Below are 26,818 nucleotides of genomic sequence, written 5' to 3'. Positions count from 1 at the left end.
TCTATTTCGCCTGTACGGCTTCTTCACGGGCATATAATTAACTCCCCCCTTTACAAAGCTGCGGAGTGGCTACCACATGGTTCCCTATGGGTGTCAGATTGATTACCACAGCAGCAACCACTACCGTGGCTTTGTAAAAGGTGATTTCACTAACTGTAAGAGTGCTGGGGGTAGTTTATGTTTCCATCTGCCCTTGTACATTGGTAAAACTATCAGACCACTGAAGAAACGGATCCTGGAACATAAAAGTCTGTCAGAGAAGCCACTGCTGCAACATTGCATTGACAAAGCACACATCTTTGAAGACTTCTCTTTCTCTGCTTTAAGCATGCCAGGTGGGGTGGAAATGTGGATAAAGTAGTTCCTACAAACTGAACAAAGGGTCATATATAGATTAAACATTGTCACCCCACATAGCTTTCATGACTCTCAATTTGGTATCTTCCGCTACTGTTATGTTTTTAGTTTATTATGTTGTAGTCCTTTTTAGAGAATGACACGGGGACAAATTTTTCCCATCCCCGCGGGAGCTCATTTTCCCGTCCCGTGCCGGAGAGTTCTTTTCCTGTTCCAGCCCCGTTCCTGCAAGCTCTGTCCTCATCTGCACAAGCCTCAAACACTTTAAAATCATAAGTGCTCGAGGTTTGTGCGGTTAAGGCTAAGCTTACAGGAATGAGGCAGGGACTGTCAACGGCTTTGCTAAAATCTAAATACACCACTTCTAGCACACTCTCTCTATCCAATTCTCTGGTTTTAATGACAAGAATTTGGGGGATTTATTGTTTAATCTGTTTTTAAGTCAGTTGGATTATGTTGTACTTATGTTTATGTTTTATCATTTAGTTATATGCTCCTGAAGAAGCCACACAGGCGAAATGCTGCTCCTGGGAGCATTTTCAATAAACTTTTTCATCTTCATTTGGTCTACATGTTGTTTGGTGCTCCACGTTGGATTCCCTAATGGACCGTCTGTCAATATTTCCAGGAAGCAGTTATCTACAAGGTTATCAGACTAAACACGACCAATTGTTTTTGTGGAAAAAAAATGTTAGCATAAAGAGCTGGGATGTCTTCCTTTTCTTTTGTGCAGCATCTGGAGTCAAGGATTTCATTCAGCTGCTTAGGGAGAGCTCATCTAGCAGAATTAAAAACATGAAGAAGATATGTCACTGTCAAGGAAATATATTTCTGTTGCTCACTCAGAAAATCAATGTTGATGAGTGTTTCCTGTGTCCTCATACAGTAAAACCTTGGTTTGCTAGCATAATTCGTTCCAGAAGCATGCTTGTAATCCAAAGCACTTGTATATCAAAGCGAATTTCCCCATAAGAAATAACGGAAACTCAGACGATTCGTTCCACAACCCCAAAATTTTAATACAAAATACTCTACGTACTTGTATTGCAAGACCTCGCTCATTTAGAACAGTCACTACACGTCTGCAGCTTCAGAGAGAGAAGAACCATCGGCTCAGTTGTGATGTGTGTATAATGTATGTACTTGTATTGCAAGACCTTGCTTGTATATCAAGTTAAAATTTAATCAAATGTTTTGCTTGTCTTGCAAAACACTTGCAAACCAAGTTACTTGCAATCCAAGGTTTTACTGTATGCCTCAATCAAGAATAGTCTTAAAACTAATAACATGGTGTTGATTGTTTGCAGTGGTAAATGTAAGGCTATACAAAATGCCTTAAATCAGTGCTGCTAAACCAGGTCCTTGGGATCCGAGAGCAGGTTGGGGGTTGCCGCTTGTGCCAGGAACGTTACAGAGGAATGGGGGAAGGGAAGCGGCGCACACATGTAGCAGTTGGGGGAGGGGGCGAGGAAGGAGCGTGTAGGTTGGGGAAGGGAGAAGAGGGTGGGGGAGGGACACCACTGCCTTGGGCGCTTCTCACCCGCGCTATACCACTGCCGTGCAGACACAATTTTTTGAGGGGGCCTTGACCCCCATGCCCTCCCCCCTTTCCAATGCCTGTGCCTTCTACTCCATGCTGATTACATCCCTCGGTCTCCTTGTTTGGAGTTTTACCTGCTACTCTGTTCACATTACATCCCTTCAAACAAGACATTTAGAAATGTAACTTGACTGGAGCAGCAGGTACAACTCTAGCCCCCATACTGGATAGACTCGATGGACCACATTGGTCTCTATCTGCTGTCTTTTACTACATTACTATGCCTGTATAATTTGTGTGGTCACGAGCAATACTCTATAAACTAATTGAATTTCATTCCTTATAAGGCATTTGTCTCAAACCCACTATTTTGAGGCCCTCGGTATTATAAAGAATTATTTTTTTATGGAAAACTTGTGCCTTAAGTGTCCGGCGGTCACGTTCTGGAACGTTGCCTGCCTGACTGCTGTATCCTCATGCAAGCGCTTTCCTGTGTCTGTACGCGATTGTCCTTTCCACTCCACCTCACAATCATGTACAGATGCAGGAAAGCGCTTGCGTGAGGTTACAGCAGTGAGACGGGAAATGTTCCAGAACGTAAGGTAACCACTGGAAGCAGAGCAGCTTCTGCGTGTGTCCGGTGCTGGAGGAGGCAAGAGCTGAAGGCAGTTGTAGACGCGACCACCGGACACTTAAGGCACAAGTTTTCCATAAAGAATCATCCTTTGTAATACCTAGGGCCTCAAAATAGTTGGTCCAAAATCTTGTCTCTTGCAGTTGATACTTTGATAGTTTTTCACTTTCTGCATGTTGCACTGCTTTCAGCTGTGTATAGCTGACATTATCAGAAGCAATTAAAGAAAGATTTATAAACTATAGTTTATAAATATTTCCTTAATTGCTTCTGCTAATTTCAGATTTCAGATTATCCACATTTTGGATTTGTAGGTACTTACCTCATGCAAAGTTGTTATTTCTTTAATAAGACATTAACTAATTTTTCTGCGGCCCTCCAAGTACCTTAAAATCCAAAATGTGGCTCTGCAAAGGGTTTGAGTTTGAGACCACTGTTATAAGGTAATGACTGTGGTCCAAGCATGGCTGTATCCAAGGGCTTACAATGATCTCAAAGGTATTGTTTAGGAATGTCCAGGCAGCATCTGAGTTTACAGCTTCCTTTGATGCAACATTTTTCAAATCAAGGTGCTTTCTTTCAGGAAACTGCTTAGGGAAAATGTATCCATTGATCTGCAAATCCTCTTCCTTAATGTGCACGGTTTTGAAAATGCAAAACTACACATGTTATTATCCCTGGCACTGAGGTTGTGTATGTTGCCACAAATATGACCATTGTTGATCCTTGCATGTACAGTTACAGGATGGATGGTTTTCAGACAGCCTATTTGCACAGGTAAAGGCTCTTGAAAATTGCTTTCTTGACATTTGATTCTCCCCCACATGGTAATTAATTGTTAAGTAAAAGTATATATACATGTAAGAATAAGCAACATACAGCTGTTTCAATTTCCGTTGGGCTCAGGTGTTCTCGCAACACAGCATAAACGCTTGGAGACATTGGAAGAAGATCCAGCGGAGAGCAAGGGGATGTGGATTCATTCGGAGGACTGCAAACAAGAAATCAAATCTTAATTGGAATTAGCAACCAAGAACCCCCCCCCAATAAGTCCGCAGTCAAAGTGGTGAAATCAAGTACATAAAGACAGGGAGAGCCTGTGGAACCAATGCACATGAAGCAGATTTATTCAGTCAATGCAACACAATGTATTGCATACATCCATAAATTATCCACATGAACTTAAGAACATAACATAAGAACATAAGAAACGCCTTCACCGGATCAGACCTAGGTCCATCTAGTCCAGCGATCTGCACACGCGGAGGCCCAGTTAGGTGCTCCTTGTTGGAGACCCGGATCTCCCATATCCCTCGATATGATTTGCAAGGAGGTGTGCATCCAACTTGCTCTTGAAACCCTGAACACTAGTCTCTGCCACAAGCTCCTCTGGGAGAGCATTCCAAGCGCTCACCACTCGCTGTGTGAAGCAGAACTTCCTGACATTTGTCCTGAACCTGCTGCCACACAGTTTCAGGCTATGACCTCTTGTCCGTGTCACATCTGAAAATGTCGGTAATGCTTCTTCCTGGTCTATTATGTCAAATCCTTTTAATATTTTAAAAGTCTCTATCAAATCCCCCCTCAATCTTCTCTTTTCGAAGTTGAACATTCCAAGTTTTCGGAGGCGTTCTTGGTAGCTCAAATTCTCCATACCTTTGACTAGTTTAGTGGCTCGCCTCTGCACCCTCTCCAGCAGAGTTATATCCTTCTTGAGGTATGGAGACAACTCTGCTGGAGAGGGTGCAGAGGTGAGCCACTAAACTAATCAAAGGTATGGAGAATTTGAGCTACCAAGAATGCTTCCGAAAACTTAGAATGTTCAACCTCGAAAAGAGAAGATTGAGGGGGGATTTGATAGAGACTTTTAAAATATTAAAAGGATTTGACATAATAGACCAGGAAGAAGCATTACTGACATTTTCAGATGTGACACGGACAAGAGGTCATAGCCTGAAACTGTGTGGCAGCAGGTTCAGGACAAATGTCAGGAAGTTCTGCTTCACACAGCGAGTGGTGAGCGCTTGGAATGCTCTCCCAGAGGAGCTTGTGGCAGAGACTAGTGTTCAGGGTTTCAAGCGCAAGTTGGATGCACACCTTCTTGCAAATCATATCGTGGGGACCCAATATGGTCTGTGTTTCTGTCCACAGTCCTGCACTGGATGGTTTTCTCTCGCCACGGCAATCATCAGTTTGTTTTGACTTCATTGAAAGGTATCATCCTTATTTTACATCCACTTTTGGCATTCATTTTTCGAATACAGGTTCCTCTGGACCCTTGAGGAAGATGTTTTAATCGAAACATAGACCATGTTGGATCCCCACTCATTTTTAAGTTCATGTGGATAATTTATGGATGTATGCAATACATTGTGTTGCATTGACTGAATAAACCTGCTTCATGTACATTGATTCCGCAGACTCTTCCTATGATAATTGGAAATATGCATTAAAATTGAATATTCAGTTAGATACTCAGGATGTTAATCCCCTAGACTGTGCTAACATAAAGGCTTAGAACATTTGTGTCAATATAAAAATAGTAATAATATTATTATCTCATGTAAACAGGCATTAGCCTGAGATAGCATTAATCCATGTGGATGACTTCAATTCTATTCCCAAGTCCAGACGTCTATTACCAAGTCCAGTTGGGGCTAGGAATGTTGCTGAGGCAGAGTTCATGGCACTTGCAGTGAGGAAGTCTCAGTCATTGTGCAACACTAACACCCAAAGGCTGGATTTAGGGCCAATGAAAGCAGAATTCTGGCTCTCGGCTGGACTGCGATTTTAATAAGAACATAAGAACATAAGAACATAAGAAGTTGCCTCCGCTGAGGCAGACCCTAGGTCCATCCTGCTCAGCGGTCCGCTCCCGCGGCGGCCCACCATGCCCATTGCCTGAGCAATGGTCTATACCTATCTATACCCCTCAATCCCTTTTTCTTCCAGGAATCTATCCAGACCTTCTTTGAAACCATTTAATGTTTTCTTGTCTACAACAGCCTCTGGAAGCGCGTTCCATGTATCCACCACCCTCTGAGTGAAAAAGAACTTCCTAGCGTTTGTTCTAAACCTGTCCCCTTTCAATTTCTCCGAGTGCCCCCTTGTACTTGTGGCGCCCCTTACTTTGAAAAATCTGCCCCTGTCTACTTTTTCTATGCCCTTCAGGATCTTGAAGGTTTCTATCATGTCTCCTCTAAGTCTTCGCTTCTCCAGGGAGAAAAGTCCCAACTGCTTCAATCTTTCAGTATATGGGAGATTTTCCATTCCCTTTATCAGTCTAGTTGCTCTTCTTTGTACTCCCTCAAGTACCGCCATGTCTTTCTTGAGGTACGGTGACCAGTACTGGACGCAGTACTCCAGATGCGGCCGCACCATTGCACGATACAGCGGCATGATGACTTCTTTCGTCCTGGTTGTAATACCCTTCTTAATGATACCCAACATTCTGTTTGCTTTCCTTGAGGCCGTGGCGCATTGGGACGATGCCTTCAGTGTTGCATCTACCATCACTCCCAGGTCTCTCTCCAGGTTACTGACCCCTAATGGTGTTCCCCCCATTTTGTATGTGAACATCGGGTTCTTTTTCCCCACGTGCATGACCTTGCATTTCCCCACGTTGAAGCTCATCTGCCATTTTTCGGCCCACTTTTCCAGCTGTGTTAGATCCTTTTGAAGATCTTCGCAGTCTTCCCTGGTTTGAGCCCTGCTGTATAGTTTGGTGTCATCTGCAAATTTAATGACCTCACACTTGGTTCCCGCCTCTAGGTCGTTTATGTAGATATTGAACAGGAGCGGTCCCAGCACTGACCCCTGCGGAACTCCGCTCGTGACCCCTTTCCAGTCTGAGTAGTGGCCCTTTACGCCAACCCTCTGTTTCCTGTTTGCCAACCAGATTTTGATCCATCGGTGGACCTCCCCTTGTACCCCGTGGTTCCATATCTTTTTAAGCAGTCTCTCGTGTGGCACCTTGTCGAAGGCTTTTTGGAAGTCAAGGTAAATGATGTCTATAGATTCCCCTTTATCCATCTGGCTGCTCACCCCCTCAAAGAAGTACAATAAGTTAGTGAGGCATGACCTGCCCTTGCAGAAGCCGTGTTGACTCGGTTTTAGCTGCCCATTTTTTTCGATGTGCTCACAGATGCTGTCTTTAATCAGTGCCTCCATCATCTTTCCCGGGACTGAGGTCAGGCTCACCGGCCTGTAGTTTCCGGGGTCTCCTCTTGCGCCCTTCTTGAAGATGGGCGTGACATTTGCTATTTTCCAATCCTCCGGGATCTCTCCGGTTTTTAAGGATAGGTTGCATATCTGTCTAAATGGCTCCGCTATTTCGTTTTTTAGCTCCTTGAGTACCCTTGGATGAATGCCGTCCGGTCCTGGTGATTTGTCGCTCTTTAGTCTGTCAATCTGCTTGAGTACATCCTCTTGGCTTACTTCTAAATCGACCAGCTTATCGTCTTGGTCTCCTATAACGATCTCCTCGGGTTCCGGAATGTTGGTTATATTTTCCATCGTGAAGACTGACGTGAAGAACTCATTTAACCTGTCAGCTATCTCTTTCTCTCCTTTTACTACTCCCTTTCTGTCACCATCGTCCAATGGTCCCACTTCTTCTCTCGTCGGTTGCTTCCCCTTGACGTATCTGAAGAACGACTTGAAGTTTGTTGCTTCCTCTGCCAAGCTAAGTTAGCTGAGATAGGCTATAACACTAGGGACAAATCCCCGTGTAGTTGCAAATGAAAGCACATAAAGAGTTACTTGATAACAGGGTACCTATATTTAGGTGCCTTTCTTTGCTCCTACTTAGAGCCTATTCTATGAAGTAAAGTCCTGTTTACTTTAAAAAAAAATAGAATACCAATGTAACATGCCACAAACATTCTGATATTCTAGGTGACATCATTTCAGAAAATATGACATTTTACAGAATAGTGCAAAACCAGACTATTGACATTTACATGTGTATAAACATTGGTATTCCAATTATTTATGTGCATTCTTGGTTCCTAAATCTTGGTGCCTTCTATTTAGTTAGCCTCATAGTGCAGGATTGCGGTCTTTCAGTTCTAAGCCAGAAAACCAAATGGAACTGGAAAAAAAATGGTTGCCCACCCCCATATCCCTTCCCCTCTCCAAAAATAAATAGTAATAATTCTCCATGGGAATGCTTTGTTTATGAACTTCTCTAGATGGGGTATTCACTACCAAAACATTGCCTGCATAGAGAGGGTTATTTCTTAATGAATTGAAACCTTCTACAATCCAAATGCTAAGGAGTTGATCTCTGCTAGGTGATTTTGGTCTATACTTTAGATTTATTAGCACATGTGGCTTTATTGAAAAGTGGCATCCTTATACAAGTTTGATTTTAGCTGCATATCCAATGGTTCTGCAGATATAAGATACAATTTATCTGTATTTCAAAATAGGGCTGCAGACAGAGGCATAACAAAACGTGGAAAGTTGTTGTCACAACCAGGGAGCTGAAAACAGACATGGTCAGCAAAGTCAAGCTGAAAAATGTGTATGAACAGAGTCATTCTTTGACTCTTTGTATTCAAAGTAAGTAATCAAGAGAATATGTAATAATATTATATCTACTGTCCTGCTCTAGGACTGGCTAATTTGGGTTGTATCTTTTGGTCAATTAAAATTAAAAATGTACCTCCAAAAGGAGGGAGCACAAATGTTCAGGCAGATTGTCACCCAAGTCTCTTTGAACAGAAAATGATCTCATGCCATGCCCTTCCAATTTCTAGCTCTCTTGGTTTAGGGGTGCACTAAACATAGAGTAACATCCTCGATTAGATTTGAACTATCCTAGTTTTCAAACACTGCCAACACTATTAAACTGACAAATATGCACTGAGAAGATACCAGAATTTCTGAAGAATGTTCACCCTGTAGATCAGATTACATACATGGTAGATATGGGGATAAACACTGCTGGGACATAACCTTTTCCTCCTTTTTCTGTCGGCCTTGAAACTAAATAAAATGAAAATAAATACATTTTAACCAGAAAACTGCAAAATGAAGGCCAACACTTTTTTCTTATTCAGATCAAAACATTTCATGGTTTGTGAAGTCTGTTTTTATCCAACTATCAAGATAAATCATCTTCATTGAAAGGTTTTAATTTCCTAATTGCCTGTCACTACAATGCATTATGCAAATTGAAAGATTCTGAAGTTTAAAGGCAATTAATTAACAATGAAACACAGCTCCCCTGCATTCAATGTGAATTAGAATCTCTGAAAATTGAGTTTTCCTCACTAATATTGGATATTGTTATTGATTCATCTCATACATTTAAGGATCAGCTAAATTCTCTTATTACAAAGTGTTTCTTTAGCCTCTGTATCCTGAGAAGAGTGAGAGCGCTGTTTCATCAGCAACACTTCTCTGTATTGGTTCAGTCAATTATCTTGTCAAGGTTGGATTATTGCAACTCAATGTACTTGGGTCTCTCAAAGGTCAGTCTGCAGAGACTTCAACTGATACAGAGCACCGCTGCCAAGCTCATTTTTGGCAAGAGTAAATTCGATCACGCAACCCCATTGCTCAAGGAATTACATTGGCTTCCAGTGTATCTTAGAATTCAATTTAAGTGTGTTTGTATTGCATTTAAAATTCTCTTTGGCATTTTTATTACTTTGGTTCCTTTAGATCAGGGATCTCAAAGTCCCTCCTTGAGGGCTGCAATCCAATTGGGTTTTCAGGATTTCCCCAATGAATATGCATTGAAAGCAGTGCATGCACTTAGATCTCATGCATATTCATTGGGGAAATCCTGAAAACCCGACTGGATTGCGGCCCTCGAGGAGGGACTTTGAGACCCCTGCTTTAGATTGAAATGTACACAGATCTCATCTCGCTAGAAGTTTAAATAAATTAAAACTTACATTTCTTTCCCTTAGGGGTAAAAACAGAACTTTCAAGAGATTCATCCACTCTTTCATTTTTAAACTAACTGAGCTCTAGAATAAGTTACCTCTTTCACATAGAAGTCTAGGCTCCTTCATTTTATTTCGGAGAGCTCTGAAAACTTTCTTGTTTGCTAAACACTTTACAAAACTAAGCCATGCTAGATTACATGCTAGATTACATTCTTCCATATTTATGTACTATACTTAAATTATTGTAAACCGAGTTGAGCACCTTTTGGTTGAAGACCTGGTTCATAATTAAGTTTTAGTTTAGTTTAGAACTATGGATATGTCATAGAAATATGTAAATGCCTCAGGTATTTTCTAAAAATTTGTTACTCTGTTAAAAGTTCTAGCCTTGCAAGTACATAGGTAACTTTGGTTGAGTTATAAGTTAAAACAGATTGGCTTAAGGTCACAAACATGGGATTTAATTCTATAATTGTTATTTGAGTTTGAATTACTCTTTTTTTTATAATGCTAGTTTTGTTTTGGAATATAGTTATTTTCTTGGGTCATTTCCTGGCCATTTAAATCACCTGTCTAGGGCTATCTGGGCGTTTCAAGGCAGATAGTATGGCTGAAAATGCCCAGTTAGAACCTAAACTGAAACTGGTCAACTTAAGTTGGAGGCATTCCGGGGCGGAGCTGCCACTTAACTAGTTAAAGGTAACCTCATAAATAGGGTCATATAAAAAGCAGTCCTACATTTATGCATTTTTTATAGCCAGCTAAGTACTAAATATTGCACTTAACTGGTTATAATTTGGCTGGCTCTGTATAACCAGAAATTCAATGCTGGAGCCTGGACATGGCTCAGCATTGAATATCCAGCTATAATGCTGCCAACAGTTAGCAAAACTCTGATTGCCGCTGGCCAAATATTGGACACCTTACAGTATGTTTGATTCTCCATGACATGGGAGCAGATGTTTTTGCTGTGTGGTGGAGTTTTCCCTTTGCTTCTTTCTTTCCTGTAACCTTATTGAATTTAAAAGGTAATGTGAATAAAATTGGGACTCCTTATGTACTAGCAGTGGTGTATCCAAAAAGAAAAAGGAGTAGAACAATGGCTTCTGGCTGACACAGGAAAAATTATTAAAAGTAATATGAACATAAAAATATAAAAAAATATAAAAACAATGTGCTACAGCTTGTGGTGAAAACAAGTTGTCTGTTTGACAATGCAATAAATCATATGGTTCATAAAACCAGTCTGCTTGCAGTTAAAACATGCAATATGAATCAATCTGAAATGACAGCTGAAAGGTCTGACCCCCCAAAATGTAAGGTTTAGAAACAATCCAGTCTGGCTGGATGCTTAATGTATATGAATTCTGTGCAGGAGCACTTAGGGTCTATCGGCATCAACATTCCAGAGTCAGATTGATATAATGCCCCATAGGCCTTTGCTGATGTTGGTTAAGCCAACTGAAAATGCTGGTTGCTAGCAATGCTAGGCTGACAGCAGCTATGATCAGTTGTATGTGAGTCAGAACCACATGTTTACCTGATTGCGAGTGCCATTTCAGACTGGTTCATATTGCAGAACAGACAACTTGTTTTCACTGCAAGCAGAGCAGTTTTATGAACCATATGATTTATTACATTGTCGAACAGACAACTTATTAGAAATGTAGAAACATGACGGCAGATAAAGGCCAAATGGCCCATCCAATCTGCCCATCTGCAGTAACCATTATCTCTTTCTCTCTCCGAGAGATTCCACATGCCGATTCTAGGCCCTCTTGAATTCAGACACAGTCTCTGTCTCCACCACCTCTTCTGGGAGACTGTTCCACAATCTAATCTAATCTAATCTTTCATTTGCGAGTCGCACAAACCTATTCAAGCTCAAGGCAAAAGATCAAAGAGGAAGAGGGAAAGAAGTAAGGGGGGTGGGCATGGAGAAGCAAGGGGAAGGGCTTAGAAGTAGGGGGAGCTATACAGAGGCTGAAACAGTTAATTGTCAAAGAGATGGGTCTTCAGGTTTTTCCTGAATGCGGTGTATTTTGTCTCTTTCCTGATTGCTTCTACCACCCTTTCTGTAAAAAAGTATTTCCTTAGATTACTCCGGAGCCTACCACCTCTTAACTTCATTCTATGCCCCCTCATTGCAGAGTTTCCTTTCAAATGAAAGAGGCTCGACTCATGCACATTTACATTACGTGGGTATTTAAACATCTCTATCATATCTCCCCTCTCCCACCTTTCCTCCAAAGTATACAGATTGAGATCTTTAAGTCTGTTCCCATATGGCTTATCATCAAGACCACTGACCATTTTAGTAGTCTTCCTCTGGAGCATCTCCATCCTTTTTATATCTTTTTGAAGGTGCGGCCTCCAGAATTGTATATAAAATTCTAAATGAGATCTCACCAGAGTCTTATACAGAGGCATCAATACCTCCTTTTTCCTACTGGCCATACCTTTCCCTATGCACCCTAGCATCCTTCTAGGATGCTAGCCGTCACCTTTTCGACCTTTTTGGCCACCTTAAGATCTTCACATACCATCATATACAATCACACCCAAGTCCCGCTTGTCTGTCGTGCACACGGTAGCGCAGTTTTATATTTTTATATTTATATTATTTTTATCAAATTTTTCCTGTGTCAGCCAGAAACCATTGTTCCACTCCTTTTTCTTTTTGGTTTCCCCAGTCATCGTGTGGAATGTAGGTCTTTCTTTTTGTTCTGGATAGCAGTGGTGTATATCAGCGGAACTGTTATTGGAGCATTGAGGCTTTATGGTTCGATAATTTTGAAGCCAGCTTTGACTTAGTTCCAAATACAGGTAGTGGCAAGCGTTATAACATGTTTTAATTAGATTTGCATGTTTGCTTCCCTGGATGTGTATTGATTCGTAGGGCTCCTTTTACTAAGCTGCGATAGTGGTTTTAGCGCGCGCTTAGCGTGTGCTGAATTGCCCCACGCGCTAGACCTTAATGCCAGCATTAAGCTGGCGTTAGTTCTAGCCGTGTGGCATGGGTTTAGCGTGCGCTAAAATCCTGCGTGTGCTAAAAATGCCATCGCAGCTTAGTAAAAGAAGCACCCTCCTCTTGAGCAGGTGGTAGTTTTTCGGCTAGCGCACGCTAATTCAGTGCGTGCGCTAAAAACGCTAGCACACCTTTGTAAAAGGAGCCCATAATGAAAATAGACCCAGTTCATTTCAATCACATACTCTACAGCTTTCTTGTGGTAAATAGTATGTCACTCTACTCATCACATTACATTTAAAAGTGTCTTGTTTCAGTCTGTCTGAAGAAAGTGTGAGGATGCCCAGGGTGAAGGCAATTTTTTTTTTTTTCATCAGACCTAGCTTTATTTTTTTCCAATTCTTTATTCATTTTAAAAAAACTTACAATAAGTGTAATATCTTTTACATCATTTCAAACTCCAATATAACACAATATTCTATTAAATTTCATATCAGAATTTATCCCCCTCCCCCCTATTTAATTACATTCTTTAAATTCAGTATAACCTATCATAAACCTCATCCTACTATATCTTATTTAACATTCAAACCATAGAACACCCTCCCCCCATCTTGGCTGTGCATTATTAAGGAGAAATAAAATATTCAATCATTACAATATTTTGTTAATGGCTCCCAAATTTCCTGAACTTTTTTAAAATTCCCCTGCTGTGTGGCTATTATCCTTTCCATTTTATAAATGTGGCATAAAGAGTTCCACCACAGTGAAGGCAATTTTAAAAAGGATTTTCTGACCATAAAGCCTTTAATAAAATTATGCAGCAAGAAACAGTTACATAGGCACGAGCACCTTCAAGATTGTGTGTGGGTCTTTTTGGACAATAATGGCATATTAAATAGTCAATCAGGGGTACCGCTGTCATCTTAATACCGAATCATTGTTACTTGAAATCATGGATGAAATACTGGTAAAAGTGGATCAAGGATCTGATGCACCAAGAGTACAATTAGATCTTAATGCTGCCTTTGACACAGTATCCCATCACAAATTATGGCAATATCTTGAAAGTATGGGAATTGATTCTAGGGGTTTGAAATGGGTTACTTCTTATTTTTCTAACTATTCACTTTCAGGGCTAGATGCACTAAAGTCTCTGATTGTCTAACAGTTTAGTGACCGATCATATTTGCCAACCCAATGCACAAAATGGCTTACCGTGTGTTTTTCCATGCAATCACTCATTCTATGATCCAGCCATGCAAATAAGGTCATTAATATTTCATTGCAAAAAGGTCATTGCAATAGTGCGTTAAGATTTAATCTACTGATTAGAAATGTTGAGAAATCTTGCTTTTTCGATCTTCAGATGATGCGCCAACTAAAACCTCTTTTGACTAAATGTAACTTACTGAAAATCGTGCATGCTTTAATCACTGGCAGACTGAACTATCGCAATTCTCTTTTCAATAGACTCAGCAAACAAGCTTACACAGATTTCAGTTAGTACAAAATACTGTGGCTAGGATAATAACTGGAAGTAAGATCACCTTATACCTGTTTTACATCAACTGATATTGGCCTTCCTGTAGCTGATTGCATTACTTTTCAAGCATTGTGTTTGATTAGGGTTACGAGACATCCCGATGTCCCCGGACATGTCCTCCTTTTCAAGGACATGTCCGAGGCTCCTGACTGCTTTTCAAAACCCGGCACTTTGTCCGGGTTTTGAAAAGCTTCCTCAAAATTGCATTGGGCAGGAGAGCATCTGGGGGGGGGGGTGACTGGGGCAGGGCTAGTGTGGGACTGAGGGCAGGACTGGGGGTGTAATAGGGCGGAGCTAGGGCGGGACTGGGGAATAATAGGGTAGGGGTGGGTGGAACTGGGCGGGCCTGGGGGGCGGGTCTGGATTTTATTAAAGTAAAATCTGGTAACCCTATGCTTGATGTTAGGATCACTTTGTTTAGGTTTCCCTGCCTATCTTTCGAATAAATTGGTAAAATATACACCTCAACAACACTGTGTTCATCACAAAAATATTGCCTTCATAATGTGATCAGGAAGAATGTTTCGTAAGTAGGCCCTTCATGTTGGAACTCCTTACCAGATGCACTGCATAATGTTCCTTCATGTTTTAGTTTTTATAAGTTTTTTAAAATGTGTCTGTTTCAGCAATATTTTAATCAATAATTCTTATTGCATTGGTTATCTGTTTTTGGATAGTGGGTTACATTATGTTAGATTGAATTTGTTATTAAAGGTTCTTTGTAAACTGCTTTAACACATTGTACAAAGTGGTATATAAAATTAACAAATCCAACCCAATCCAGTCCAATCGGGGCATAGTTGGGGTGGGACACATTGTGATTACAGAATGACATGGGGACAAATTTTTTCCCGTCCCCGCGGGAAATCATTTTCCCATCCTGTCCCGGCAAGTCCTTTTCCTGCCCCTGCCCAATTCCTGCAAGCTCCGTCCTCATCTGCACAAGCCTCAAACGCTTTAAAACCATAAGTGTTCAAGGCTTGTGCAGTTAAGGCAAAGCTTACAGGACAGAATGGGGAAATTGAGTTCCTGCGGGGATGAGGAAAAATGTATCCCCGTGCCATTCTCTCATACCACACTCCAGACTATTTGATCCTGAATAATTTTCAGGTTTCTTCTGGGTTCTGATTTAAAAGCTGTTTGCCTCAATGCCTTCTCTAACATGCAGCACCACCCCCGCTCCAGTATGATCCATTGATTATCATAAAATTCATGTGTGATTCACATTTTTTTCATGTGGTTTTTGTGTGTGGTGTTTCGATCGTTGTTGCGTACAGCTTGTTCTTATAAACATTTTAGAACCCAGTTGAAAACTTATCTCTTCTCAAAATACTTGGCCAAATGTTTCTCTTGTTATTTTTATTTATAATCTTTTGTATACTGCGTTGAACTTATGGTTATGCGGTTTAGAAGCACGATGTTATGTTATGTTTGTGTGTGGTTTGCTGGCATGGCACCTGCTGTGTTTTTCCTGTCTTTTTTTTTTTTTCCGTTTTGTAAATCTTTATTGACATTTCAAACTTTATAATGTATACAATTGAAGAATCAGAAAATACATTGTTATCATCACATTATTACATTGAACAATTTTTTTATCCCCTTCTTATCTTAATTATAAACAATAATATTATATATTATTCTATCAATCTAAAAAAATTAATTTTACTCTTCCAAATAAATATTCCACCCCTCACCCTCCCACCCTCCCTGGGTGAGTAAAGGAATCTAACGAGGAAAAAAAATCATAATTATAACATCATAAAATTAGTCAATGGACCCCATTTTTCCTGTCTTGTCGGTGCCATTAGAGTCACTTTAATACCATGCTCCCTTCCTCAGTCTATCCCTGTCCATTGTGTCTTTGTGTGTTCTGTGCCACCGTTTCCTTTCTGTGCTTTGGTCAAGGTCATCTGCAGTACGCAATAGAAATTCATGTTCTGTTTCTCATTTCCCAAATTAGGGTCTGCTGTGCTGCTAGCTTTTTGGGCTCCTTTTACGAAGGTGCGCTAGGGCCTTCACGCGTGGAATAGCGCACGCTAAATTGCTGCGTGTGCTATCCGCCACCACCTCCTTTTGAGCAGGCGGTAGATTTTCAGCTAGCGCGCGCCATAATGCGCGCTAATCCGGTGCGTGCACTAAAACCACTAGCGCACCTTCGTAAAAGGAGCCCTTTGTCTTTTTTGATTATATTGGTCCAAGAATTCTGAGATCCTAAAGCAGTGTAAAAGTTGCAAAAGTGAGAAGAGCTAGGCACTCAACAATTTCAATAATTTAACACACACAGTTGGTGATCAAACATCTCAATTCTCAGTATCTTCATCTGTGATACTATAATAAGGGGGTGATTTCTGCAAAAGTGGTTTTTTTTTACTGGGAAGATGTACAAAAAAAGACATCAAATTATGTAGGCCAGTCCACATTACAGGCAGATGTAACAAAAAGTGATTTTGTCATTAAGAAAAGTTATAGACCAGAGGTGTCAAAGTCCCTCCCCGAGGGCCGCAATCCAGTTGGGATTTCAGGATTTCCCCAATGAATATGCATGAGATCTATTTGCATGCACTGCTTTCATTGTATGCTAATAGATCTCATGCATATTCATTGGGGAAATCCTAAAAACCCGACTGGATTGCGGCCCTCGAGGAGGGACTTTGACACCCCTGCTATAGACCTACCAGAAAGGTATAACTTATTTTATGAGCTGTTTTATAACATGGCATGCCTGCATTTCACATTTGAATCTGAGCCACACCAAAGTTAATTTTAAATATATATTATGAAAAAAAAAAAAATGAAAGAGAGAGAGGGAAACTTGGTCTAACCTTCATTTAGCTGACTGTTGTAATGTTTCCCAAAGGCTTTATCCTTGGGGATATCTGGATATAGATACTTCAGTGGGTTTTCCGGAACACTCTCTGCCTCAATAACTTTGTAATCTCTCAGAATATCAGGAAATGGCAAAGCATTTAAACGACCTTTATTATAAGGTTCCACCGAATGAAACCTGACTTCTCCTGCAGAATTATATAAACAAATGGTGATTAATGTTCAGTTAACTCAAGGTCACAGTTCTGCTAAGTATGACAAAGTACAGATATCATATAAAGACAGTGAATACTGGGAGCTTGTACAGATAATCTTTATAAATGGAATGTATGTAGAGACGCTTATGAGATCTATGATTGATAACGGTAAAAAAAAAAAAAAAAAATCACTATTAAATCAGTAAAGATGCTTGCTCCAGTCAACCCCTTCCCTGATGTTTTTCCCTGTACCTCTTCCTTTTATTTTTAATATTGTATCCTTACCCTTTTCTCCACTCATTTTATTTTTGTCTCAATAGTTACTTTTAGGGCTCCTTTTACACAGGTGCGCTACCGGTTTTAGGGTGCGCTTTGCACACGCTACAATGCCGCACACGCTAACTGCTACCAACTCCTTTTAAGCAGGCGGTAACTTTTTGGCTAGCGCGCACTATAGCGCACGCTAATCTGGTGTGCGCGCTAAAAACGCTAGCGCACCTTTGTAAAAGGAGCCCGAAGTTTTGTTTGTCATTCCCCTGACTTTTAACTATTTTTTTAAAACATTGTAAAGATGTAAACCGCTTTGGTTTGTTAAAAGCGGTATATCAAGACTTAGGCCCTCTTTTACTAAGGTGTGCTAACCGATTAGCGCGCACTAAACGCTAACTTGTGCATGTTAGTCTATGGACGCATTAGCGTTTAACATACATTAATTCGATTAGCGCACGCTAATTGGTTAGCGCACCTTAGTAAAAGAGGGGGTTAATAAACTTGAAACTAGGGGCTCCTTTTATCAAGGCGCGCTATGGGGGTTAGTGCGTCGGACATTTCATCCCGCGCTAACCCCCGCGGCAGCCTAAAATCCTAATGCCTCGTCAATGGAGGTGTTAGGTACTAGTGTGGCAGGCGGTTTAACACCCGGTATTCCGCATGTTAAACCGCTACCGCGCCTTTGTAAAAGGACCCCTAGATCTTGAAGTCTTAAGAAATATCTGAAGAAGAGGTAGATTGAACGACCACCAGGTTGGTCTCTTACTCCCTTAAGGTCATGGTGGTTTATATGAGGAGGAAAATTGTACTCTCCACAATGGCTGATGTTTGAGTAGGTGCTACCAAGGCAAATGGGCCATCCTTGGAACAAAGAGGTCAAGGGAAGGAAAGTACATATGTAGATTTTCAAGCCCATTAGGTGACCTGCCTAAAAAAGAAATACAGGCACTTGTGTAACCCACAAACACCAGAGCTAATGTGCACAATTACCTAGAATATATGCAGGTAGTAAAGCATCCATGAGCCTGGCAGCTGGGTGGGTTACTCAAAATTGTCACCTCAGTGTTTAGGTGCCAATTATTTTAAAAGAGATAGCTAAAACATTGTTTCATGTGCTCACAATGAGAACAATTCTTTTCTCATCATCTCTGTAGGGAGACTGATGATACTTCTGAGAAATTGGCAGACTAGATGGTCTGCTTATTTTCTGATGACATTCTATACTCCCATTAAAACTATCTATCGCCGGATTCGAATTCCAGAAATTTAGGCTCAAAGGGACTTTCAGGCATCATCCACTATGCCTAAAACACTGGACATATGCTATGGTTTGTCTCTTAATTTTCTTCACTTATCTCCTACAGATTAATGTTTTATGAGCTTCCACATTGCTATTTGTAACATTTTGTTAACTAAAGAGTAAGATATAACATACAAGCCTCTAATATGGTCATTCAGATTGCTGTATTTTTACTTGCATTGTAGCTGAGCTGCAAAGTTTAAGGAGTGAAACACATTTGGTAGCAATAAAAACTGGACTTGCCATTTTCCGAGTGGTCCACCCAAGTAAAGGTAATGCCTCCTAAGTTGCTTTCACTAAACCTTAGCAAAAATGTTCCCGGCATCTTGTCCTTCAGCAAGACTCGTTCCTTGTCCTTGCTTACAAATCCCATGATATACCTACAAAAAGCAGGTTACAGGTTTACTCTCTGTCGTGGTTACTCCTGTTGAGTAAGCCTGCAGGAATTGGGGTAGGGCAGATGCAGGATGGCTAACCACAGCCATTATGGGACTCAGTGACATAGTAAGGGGTGTGTGAGGGGGGGTGGTCCACCTCGGGTGCAGTCTTCCTCGGGGCGCAGTCTTCCTCCTCCTCTCTGCCCCCCTTTCCACTCTTTCCCCTACCACGCACATCTGCGCCCCTTCCCCGTACATTTTTAACTTTGGTGCACGCAGCGATGAAATGGGCTGCCCACGTTGGCTTTGGCACTTTCTCTGATGTTACTTCCGAGAGAGCTCCGAAGCCAATGCGGGCACGTTCTTCGCTGTTCACACCACAGGTATGGGGACGGGGCGGGGGGGGGGGCAGGGAAGAGGATGGGAGAGGGGCACTACCGCCCCGGGCACTGGTCACCCTCGCTACACCAGTGATGGGAATCCCCATATCCTCATCTTGCCTTCTAGAGAAAGGAAATGAAATCATTTTGATTCTGTTAGATCAGAACATTTTCACTTCCCATTCCTCCAGCCTCAGGGAACTAGCTTTGTTTGAATTTTACAAGCTAGAAGCACTGATTTAGATTAGATTAATTTAAGTTCAGTTGGTTGGAGAAGACTCACATTTCTAGCAGAGCCTTTTCATATTTAAAAAACAAACAGACCCATACATATTTCTTTCACGCCAAGTGCCAAATATAGCAAGGTTGTTTACCTGTAACAGGTATTGTTGGTATACAACAGGTTTAATCAGGTATACAAGTAGGTCATGCCATTCAATGGCATCAGGATAGAACACTGCAGTAAAAATTATATTTAACGCAAAAAAAATCTGACCATGTCACCCCCCTTTTACTTAAAGCTGACTGGTTACCAGTGAAACACCGAATCACTTACAAAATTATTTTGTTAACATTCAAAACCAGACAAAATAACCAACCCGAATTCATTAACAATCTTCTTATCCCTTATAATCCATCTAAGACTCTAAGATCGACTACCCCAAAACCTTCTTTTTATCCCGTCACTGAAGTACATAAATACAATGAGGTCTACCATTTTCTCTGTTAGCGCCCCTTCTCTTTGGAATAATATTCCAACCTACTTACGTGAAGAATCAATTTTTAATAATTTCAAGACGAAGTTAAAAACATTCCTCTTTCTTGATGCCTTCGCGACCTAACTGTCCTTCTAAGGGCAACCTAGCTTGATTTTATCTCTAGCAGGCCCTCCTTTTTTTTTCCCCAAATGTTTTCTTTCACCTTGATTATTGTAGTTCCTGCCCTCTTACCCTTTGTTCCGTTGTCTTTGTTTTAAATGTCTTCAAATGTCATTGTTACTCCTGGCGATGCCCTGTCATCTTAAATTTGTATTTTAACCAAAGTATGTTTTTACAATTTTGTACACTGCCTAGAGCAGGGGTAGGGAACTCCGGTCCTTGTATTCCAGTCGGATTTTCAGGATTTCCCCAATGAATATGCATTGAAAGCAGTGCATGCAAATAGATCTTATGCATATTCATTGAGGAAATTCTGAAAACCCGACTGGAATATGGCTCTCGAGGACCGGAGTTCCCTACTCCTGGCCTAGAAGGTTGATTGGGCAGTATAAGAAAATTTAAATAAACTTGAAACTTGAAATAGGGTTACCAGACGTACGAATTTTCCCCAGACATAGCCTCCTTTTGAGGACATGTCCGGGGGTCCGTACGGCTTTTCAAAAGCGAATGTCCTGCCCTTTGAGAGCAGGCAGCGGGGGGTGGGCTTAGGGGCAGTGCTGGGGCAGGTTTGGGGAGTGGAACAGGGCAGAACCGGGGCATGATGGGGAGGGAAAGGATGGGCCTGGTGGCAGGTCTAGGGGTCTGGATTTTCCAGATGGAAAATCTGGTAACCCTAAGTGGAAAGGTCTGAATATGTACTGCCCTTCCATGTAAAGTAAATGGCATAGTCTCTTTGGTTATTAAAGTACATGATCAACTCTAAAGAAGGTGGGTGAGATTGTGTGCCTGTATCTGTACAACACCGGTTACAGGTAAGCAACTTTCCTTTCTCCACTGGCCAGTAGGATTGAATCAGAGTTAGGTTAATCAGGCTTTGTATTCTACCTTTACCTATTCAGTTCAAGGTCAGATTACTGTTACCCAGTAAGTTGCAACAAATACAGCAGAAAATGTCATTAACCCTCCCTAACTGCTTACATGCGATCATGAAAAATAAATGACGATGAAATTTTTACCAACAAATTGTTATTACCCTTATTTGTGTTTCATGTATATTGGTTTCTTCTAAATGCCAATAAACATATTGAACTAAAAAAAAACACAACATTTAATATTTTGTCAGTGTGTGCAATAACTTTTTCAGAATCTGCAAATGACGTTACAGTTTTTCAGTGATATTACTTGCTGTGGCTGGGTTTAATTCACAAAGCATTGGATTTTTTATTTTTTTTGTCAGTAAGTAACCATAAGTAGTCCTGACTGCTTTCTGGAATCAATTTGCTGCAGCACTAAAATGCCAACTGTTACAATGAGCATATCCTGAGAGGGATTACCAAATATTCTTAAACTCAAGTTCATTTCAACATTCCATTGAATAAAGGGATTCCAAAATACAATAGAGTATACCTGAAACATTTACAATACCCAACAGGATTGTAACAAAGATTTCTTTTGGAAATTTCAGAACATATGGATCTGGAATGGCCAAATTGCCGTCACCTCACACCCCCTCTAACCCATCACCAACCCCCTGATTACAAAATCCCCTTCACTGTACTCACACACTTATGTTCTCAGTAATAATGTCCATGATAAATAAAACAAGGACACTTTATTGATGGTAATAATCAGGCTGCAGCTTTGTTTGTTGGGACTAACAATAAGCAATGAACAATTGCTTCACCCCGAGCTACAAGACATTGCAATTTACACAAACTCACATATCAGCAAGAGCCTAGGAATGGAATGGATCTCCATGCCCCTATTCCGTGCCACAGGCCTCAAGACATATTTGCTCTCTTGAGCTCCCTTCCCTTTAACCGCTCCTCCCCTGATGAGCCTAGGGGTGTAGGCATGGGCCGCCATACCCACCCTTACAGGGTCACCTGACCCGCAGCATCACCACTTCACTGAGTTGACTGCCAAATACCCGCTCATCTTCCGATGATCCAAAACCTTGTAGCTCGGGTTACAGCCACAGGCCTGTAACTTACAGGCCCCCTCCCAAAAAAACAAAGCTGCGACCCCGGGGATCCTGACAAGTCCAACTAACCCCAGCAACCAGTATCCCCTAGCTGCCTTTTTCCCCTAAGCACCATGAACCATCAACATAAGTACCCCCCACACCAAAACCCCCATAGTAACCACTACCAACTTAAGGACAATTCCACACCCATACCTCCACCACACCACAGAGTAACAGACCAGCAACTGAACACACTCACTGAAACTGTTTCCAAGCAACTCATTAAACCATGACCCATAATAGTCAGCCCCTCAACCCTACCATGCCAGCAAGAGTTGAGGGGGGGTGGCATGTCCCAACATGCCCCTTTAACCAGAGACACCATGCACCCCAGCACATTAAACCATAACCCAGAACAGGCGACGCCTGACCAATGTTGCCAGCAAGGGTCTGTGGGGTAGCATGTCCCCATAAGCCCCTTTAACCAGAGACACCAAACTCCGGGCACAGTGCCCAGCTGGCCCCCCGCTCAGCACCAGATGAGCCCCTCCAGACCAGTACCCAGAATAGTCGGCCCCCTTACCCTGCCACGCCAGCAAGAGTCAGGGGGGTGGCATGTCCCAACAAACCATTCAACCAGAGACACCATGCACCCCGGAACATTTAACCAGAACCCAGAATAGGCGGCCCCCGACCATGTCATGCCAGCAAGGGTCTGGGGGTGGCATGTCCCAACATGCCCCTTTAACCAGAGAAACCAGAGCCCGGGCCTGGCACCCTGCCTGCCCCCCGCTTAGCACCTGAGGAAACAGCCCGACTCACAGCTCTACCCATCACAAGCACCGGCACTGGACGGAAAAACTCCTAACCCCCCCCCCCCCCCCGTACCAAAGAGACGGAACGCAACAATCAAGACGAACAGCTACTCCACCAGAGGGAACACGGATGAACCCACCACAACGCAGAAGCGCACCAAGCCACACTCAGTGATCGGAATGCCCTCCCGAATGCTGCAAGGAACCCTCCCCCCCATCAAGGAGCGCTACTACGATGGACCGCAGGGACACCTGAACTGAACACCAAGGCCCTGCCACCTGGCAAGCCAAGACAGCCACAGCCATGCAAGGACTGACTGCAGCCACGCCCCAGATGACTCGAAACCACCCAGCCTCTTCCGCTGCGGCACGAACCACCGCGCCCTCAGGAGCCATGATTCCCTGCACTGCTCCACTGCTCCCAAGATCACTCCCCTGCATGGCCGTAGAACCACTCCCATCCCACGGCAGGCCCTGCTACGGGCCCCCACCCCCCAAAACCACCAGACCGCCTGGTCCACCGCCACAGAACATCCCCAGGTCTGCGGCATGCCATATAAGCCACAGACCGGTGGCGCTTTAATAGTAACCACACAGTCCCCTCCAGCCACCCTCAGGCCCCCCAGCACCGCCGGGTCTCATCCCCCTAAGGCACCCAAGAAACCACAGGACCACAACTGCAGAACAGCCTCAGTTCTGCAGCATATCAACCAACAGGGGGGGGGGTGGCGCCATCATGTAGCGCCCTGACAACAGCCACACAGCCTGCTTCAGCTACTAGCATGCGTCAGTCCACAGAACCTACCCCGGTCCTGCCCCCCCGGGGAGTCCACAGAACCTACCCAAGTCCTGCCCCTCCTGGGGAGTCCACAGAACCTACCTCGGTCCTGCCCCCCCGGGGAGTCCACAGAACCTACCTCAGTCCTGCCCCCCCCGGAGAGTCCATAGAACCTACCCTGGTCTGCCCTCCCGGGGAGTCCACAGAACCTACCTCGGTCCTGCCCCCCGGGGAGTCCACAGAATCTACCTCGGTCCTGCCCCTCCAGGGAGACCACAGAACCTACCCCGGTCCTGCCCCCGGGAAGTCCACAGAAACTACCCCGGCCCTGCCCCCTCAGAGAGCCCATAGAACCTCCCCCCCGGTCCTGAACCCAGGGAAGTCCACAGAATCTACCCCCCCCCCGGGGAACCAGGTCCCAGTACAGCCACCAGAGCTGCTGCAGAATGGTCCCTAGACCTGCTGTTCCAACCTGTGGCACCATGTCAGCAGCCACTCTGTTCCTTTCCGACATGGACATAGGCGAGAGGGGGTGCCATCTGCAGCAACCACCCTGACCCCTGTCTGCATCCATCCCTCATGCCAGATGCACCAGTACCTACAATGGTGCCATCTGCAACAACCACCTTGACTCCCATCTGCATCCATTACTTGGGCTGGTTGGATGCACCGATAACCTCCGGCACCGAAGCACACTGGGACCATCACTCGGATCCAGTCCTGAAAAGAAACAGAAGAAACAGCTGCAACAAGCACACTGAGTACGACGGCAGCTCCCAGACTCCCACCACGCAATATTCCGGGACCCACCATGAAGTGGGGGGGGGGGGGGGGAAGAAGAGGAGGGGGAAGGCCAGCACCAGGTATCTGCTGCCAGTTCTGAAAGAAAAGAACAGTAGCCATGGCCAGCAACACCCAGCCCAACCCCAGAGAATGTGCCGGGTCAGAAAACCCATGCCCTGGACTAATCGCTCCCCACCCACTCCCCCTCATAATTAAATAATAACAGAACTCAGATAAGTGCCCCCAGACTCTTGCTCCCCAATAACCCGCTCGACGCGAAGTGCATAAACTGCACGGAAAGAGCCGACCACCGCCAGAGCAATGTGCCAACTTTTGTGATTATAAATAATTACAGTGTGATTGAAACTGCTGAAGGGCCCCTATTGCCCGGCGATGCCTCACCTCCACGGCACTCCCTCCTCTGATGCACGGCCGAATCAATGCGCAATGTTACCTCCCCCCACTCCATTCAGCCCAGCAGAGGCCCCGCACAACAGCACGACTGAAACCTTTATCCACTGTGTACGACAAGCAAGCCAGCTCCCTGGATCATGAGGCCTACCTGACGTACCAGCAACTCCTACCACCCATGCACTGCTAAACTCCTGGCATTCCTGACTCCACCAAATCAGGCCCGGTCCCGGAGACAAGCCCCCAAACCCACAGAGGGACCCGAATGGCTGCTCGGACACAAGCCCTGCCGACCGCAGAACCGTGCAAGTGAGCCCCGCCCTGAAGCGGCACCCCCAGGCTGACGACTCACATGGGGCTGTGACGGCAGAGCGCCGGCGAACCAGATCCAACTGCAAAATGGGGGACCCCCGCTGCGCCAGCTGCCCTGCATGCTGCTCCATCTCCACGATGCAAGGACCAGCGAGCCAGCAAGGAGAAAAGCTCCCAGCACAGTCCATGGTGCCCGACGCACAGAACAGGCCCCGCTTAGGGCTGAGAGTTCGCGGCCACGAGGAAGAGCAGCCAGGCGCCCCCACCATCGTCGGGGAGCCCAAGAATGGCGCCACACTACCCCCACAACGCCCTCCACCTATCCCTTCCTGGCGGGAGACCAAGTCCCTCCTCTCTTCCTCCTATCCTCTCTTACCCTACTACCTTCCCCATGCCCTTACAAACTGTCTCAACATGGGCGACTACTTGGGCCATCCAGCCCATTATTATAGTCGCCCATCGAGACAAGCTCTTGGGCTCTTTTTTCTACTAGCTGTTCCTGCCTGTAATAATTGCACTATCGGATTCTTCTGGCATCTAGCACATGGAAACAGCAAGATGTGAAGTGCCGAGATGCACTACTGAATTTCCACAAGGACCTTAGTAACCTCTCAGGCTCCTGTAGTACTTGCAACCTCTAGTAGTTGTATAGAGGCAGCAACATCCCATAAAAGAGAATTTAATTCAAAAAGATAGCAACTGTTCCTGGCTGGAGACATAAAGGGGCAAATTCTATAAAGGCATCCCGATTGTAGGCAGTGGTAGGTGTCCTACCACTGTCTAACCAGCCAATTGGGACACATATTTTCAACAAAACAAAACCCTGAGGCAGGCTGCCTACACTATAGGCATCTGTTGCAGGTGCAGGGAGGCACCTAGAGATGCTTAAGCTCGCCTAAGGCTGGGCATGGGCATGGTATCACCTGGAAGTGGCCTTGGGCGAGCTTAAGTGGCCCTAGGCATCACCCTAGGGACGTGATAGGCACCTGAAATGGTCTACATTTCAAATAGACATGGCCGCTGAATTGATCGCTGCAAGGAAATCTCCCTGCTGCAATCAGCTGAGCAGCCACGGTAGGAAGGATGCCCACTCCCTACTGCCACCACCCCTGGACCCCCACCCAACACTGCCCATGGCAGGAGGGATGTCCATTCCCTCATTCTCTGAATTCCCGACACTCCCCTGACACTCCCCGACACCCACCCTAAATTCTCTGACACTCACCCGACATTCCCCAATACTTTCCAATATACCCTGACACTCCCTCATACCCCAACACCCCCCGACACCTCTCAAACCCCTCCATACCTTTCAGAGATGGCCAGCAAAAGGGATGCCCACTCCCTCCTGCCAGCAGGCCTGCCTCTTCCAAAATGGTGGGCCTCCCCTTTTCCAGTGCATTCTGGGAGGGCCCATGGGAGTGGCTTTTGGTGTCTGGCCAATCAGAGCCTTAGATCCCTCCCTGGTGCATCCCAAGGGGTGTGTTGGGCTGTGCTATAGGAGTATCAAGTCTCTAGGGGGGGGTCAAAGGAGATGAAAATTTGCATAGGATTTCTGATGAACTGTCTTCTTGGGTT

At 43.9% G+C, this 26,818-nt stretch overlaps 1 protein-coding gene across 1 annotated transcript in view; it reads right to left on the bottom strand.

The window, feature by feature from the left end:
- Window positions 1-652: 652 nt before the first annotated feature.
- STAT4 (signal transducer and activator of transcription 4) overlaps window positions 653-26,818 on the bottom strand; it is a 134,592-nt gene continuing 108,426 nt past the window's right edge. The window contains 5 exon segments of the mRNA XM_033945797.1: window positions 653-1,135; window positions 3,411-3,522; window positions 8,456-8,522; window positions 16,770-16,961; window positions 18,784-18,920. Of these exon segments, the coding sequence (XP_033801688.1) occupies window positions 1,109-1,135; window positions 3,411-3,522; window positions 8,456-8,522; window positions 16,770-16,961; window positions 18,784-18,920 (535 nt within the window). The 3' untranslated portion in view covers window positions 653-1,108.

This window comes from Geotrypetes seraphini, chromosome 5, assembly GCF_902459505.1.
Source record: "Geotrypetes seraphini chromosome 5, aGeoSer1.1, whole genome shotgun sequence".
NCBI lineage: Eukaryota > Metazoa > Chordata > Amphibia > Gymnophiona > Dermophiidae > Geotrypetes > Geotrypetes seraphini.
This window is presented reverse-complemented; position numbering and strand designations above follow the sequence as displayed.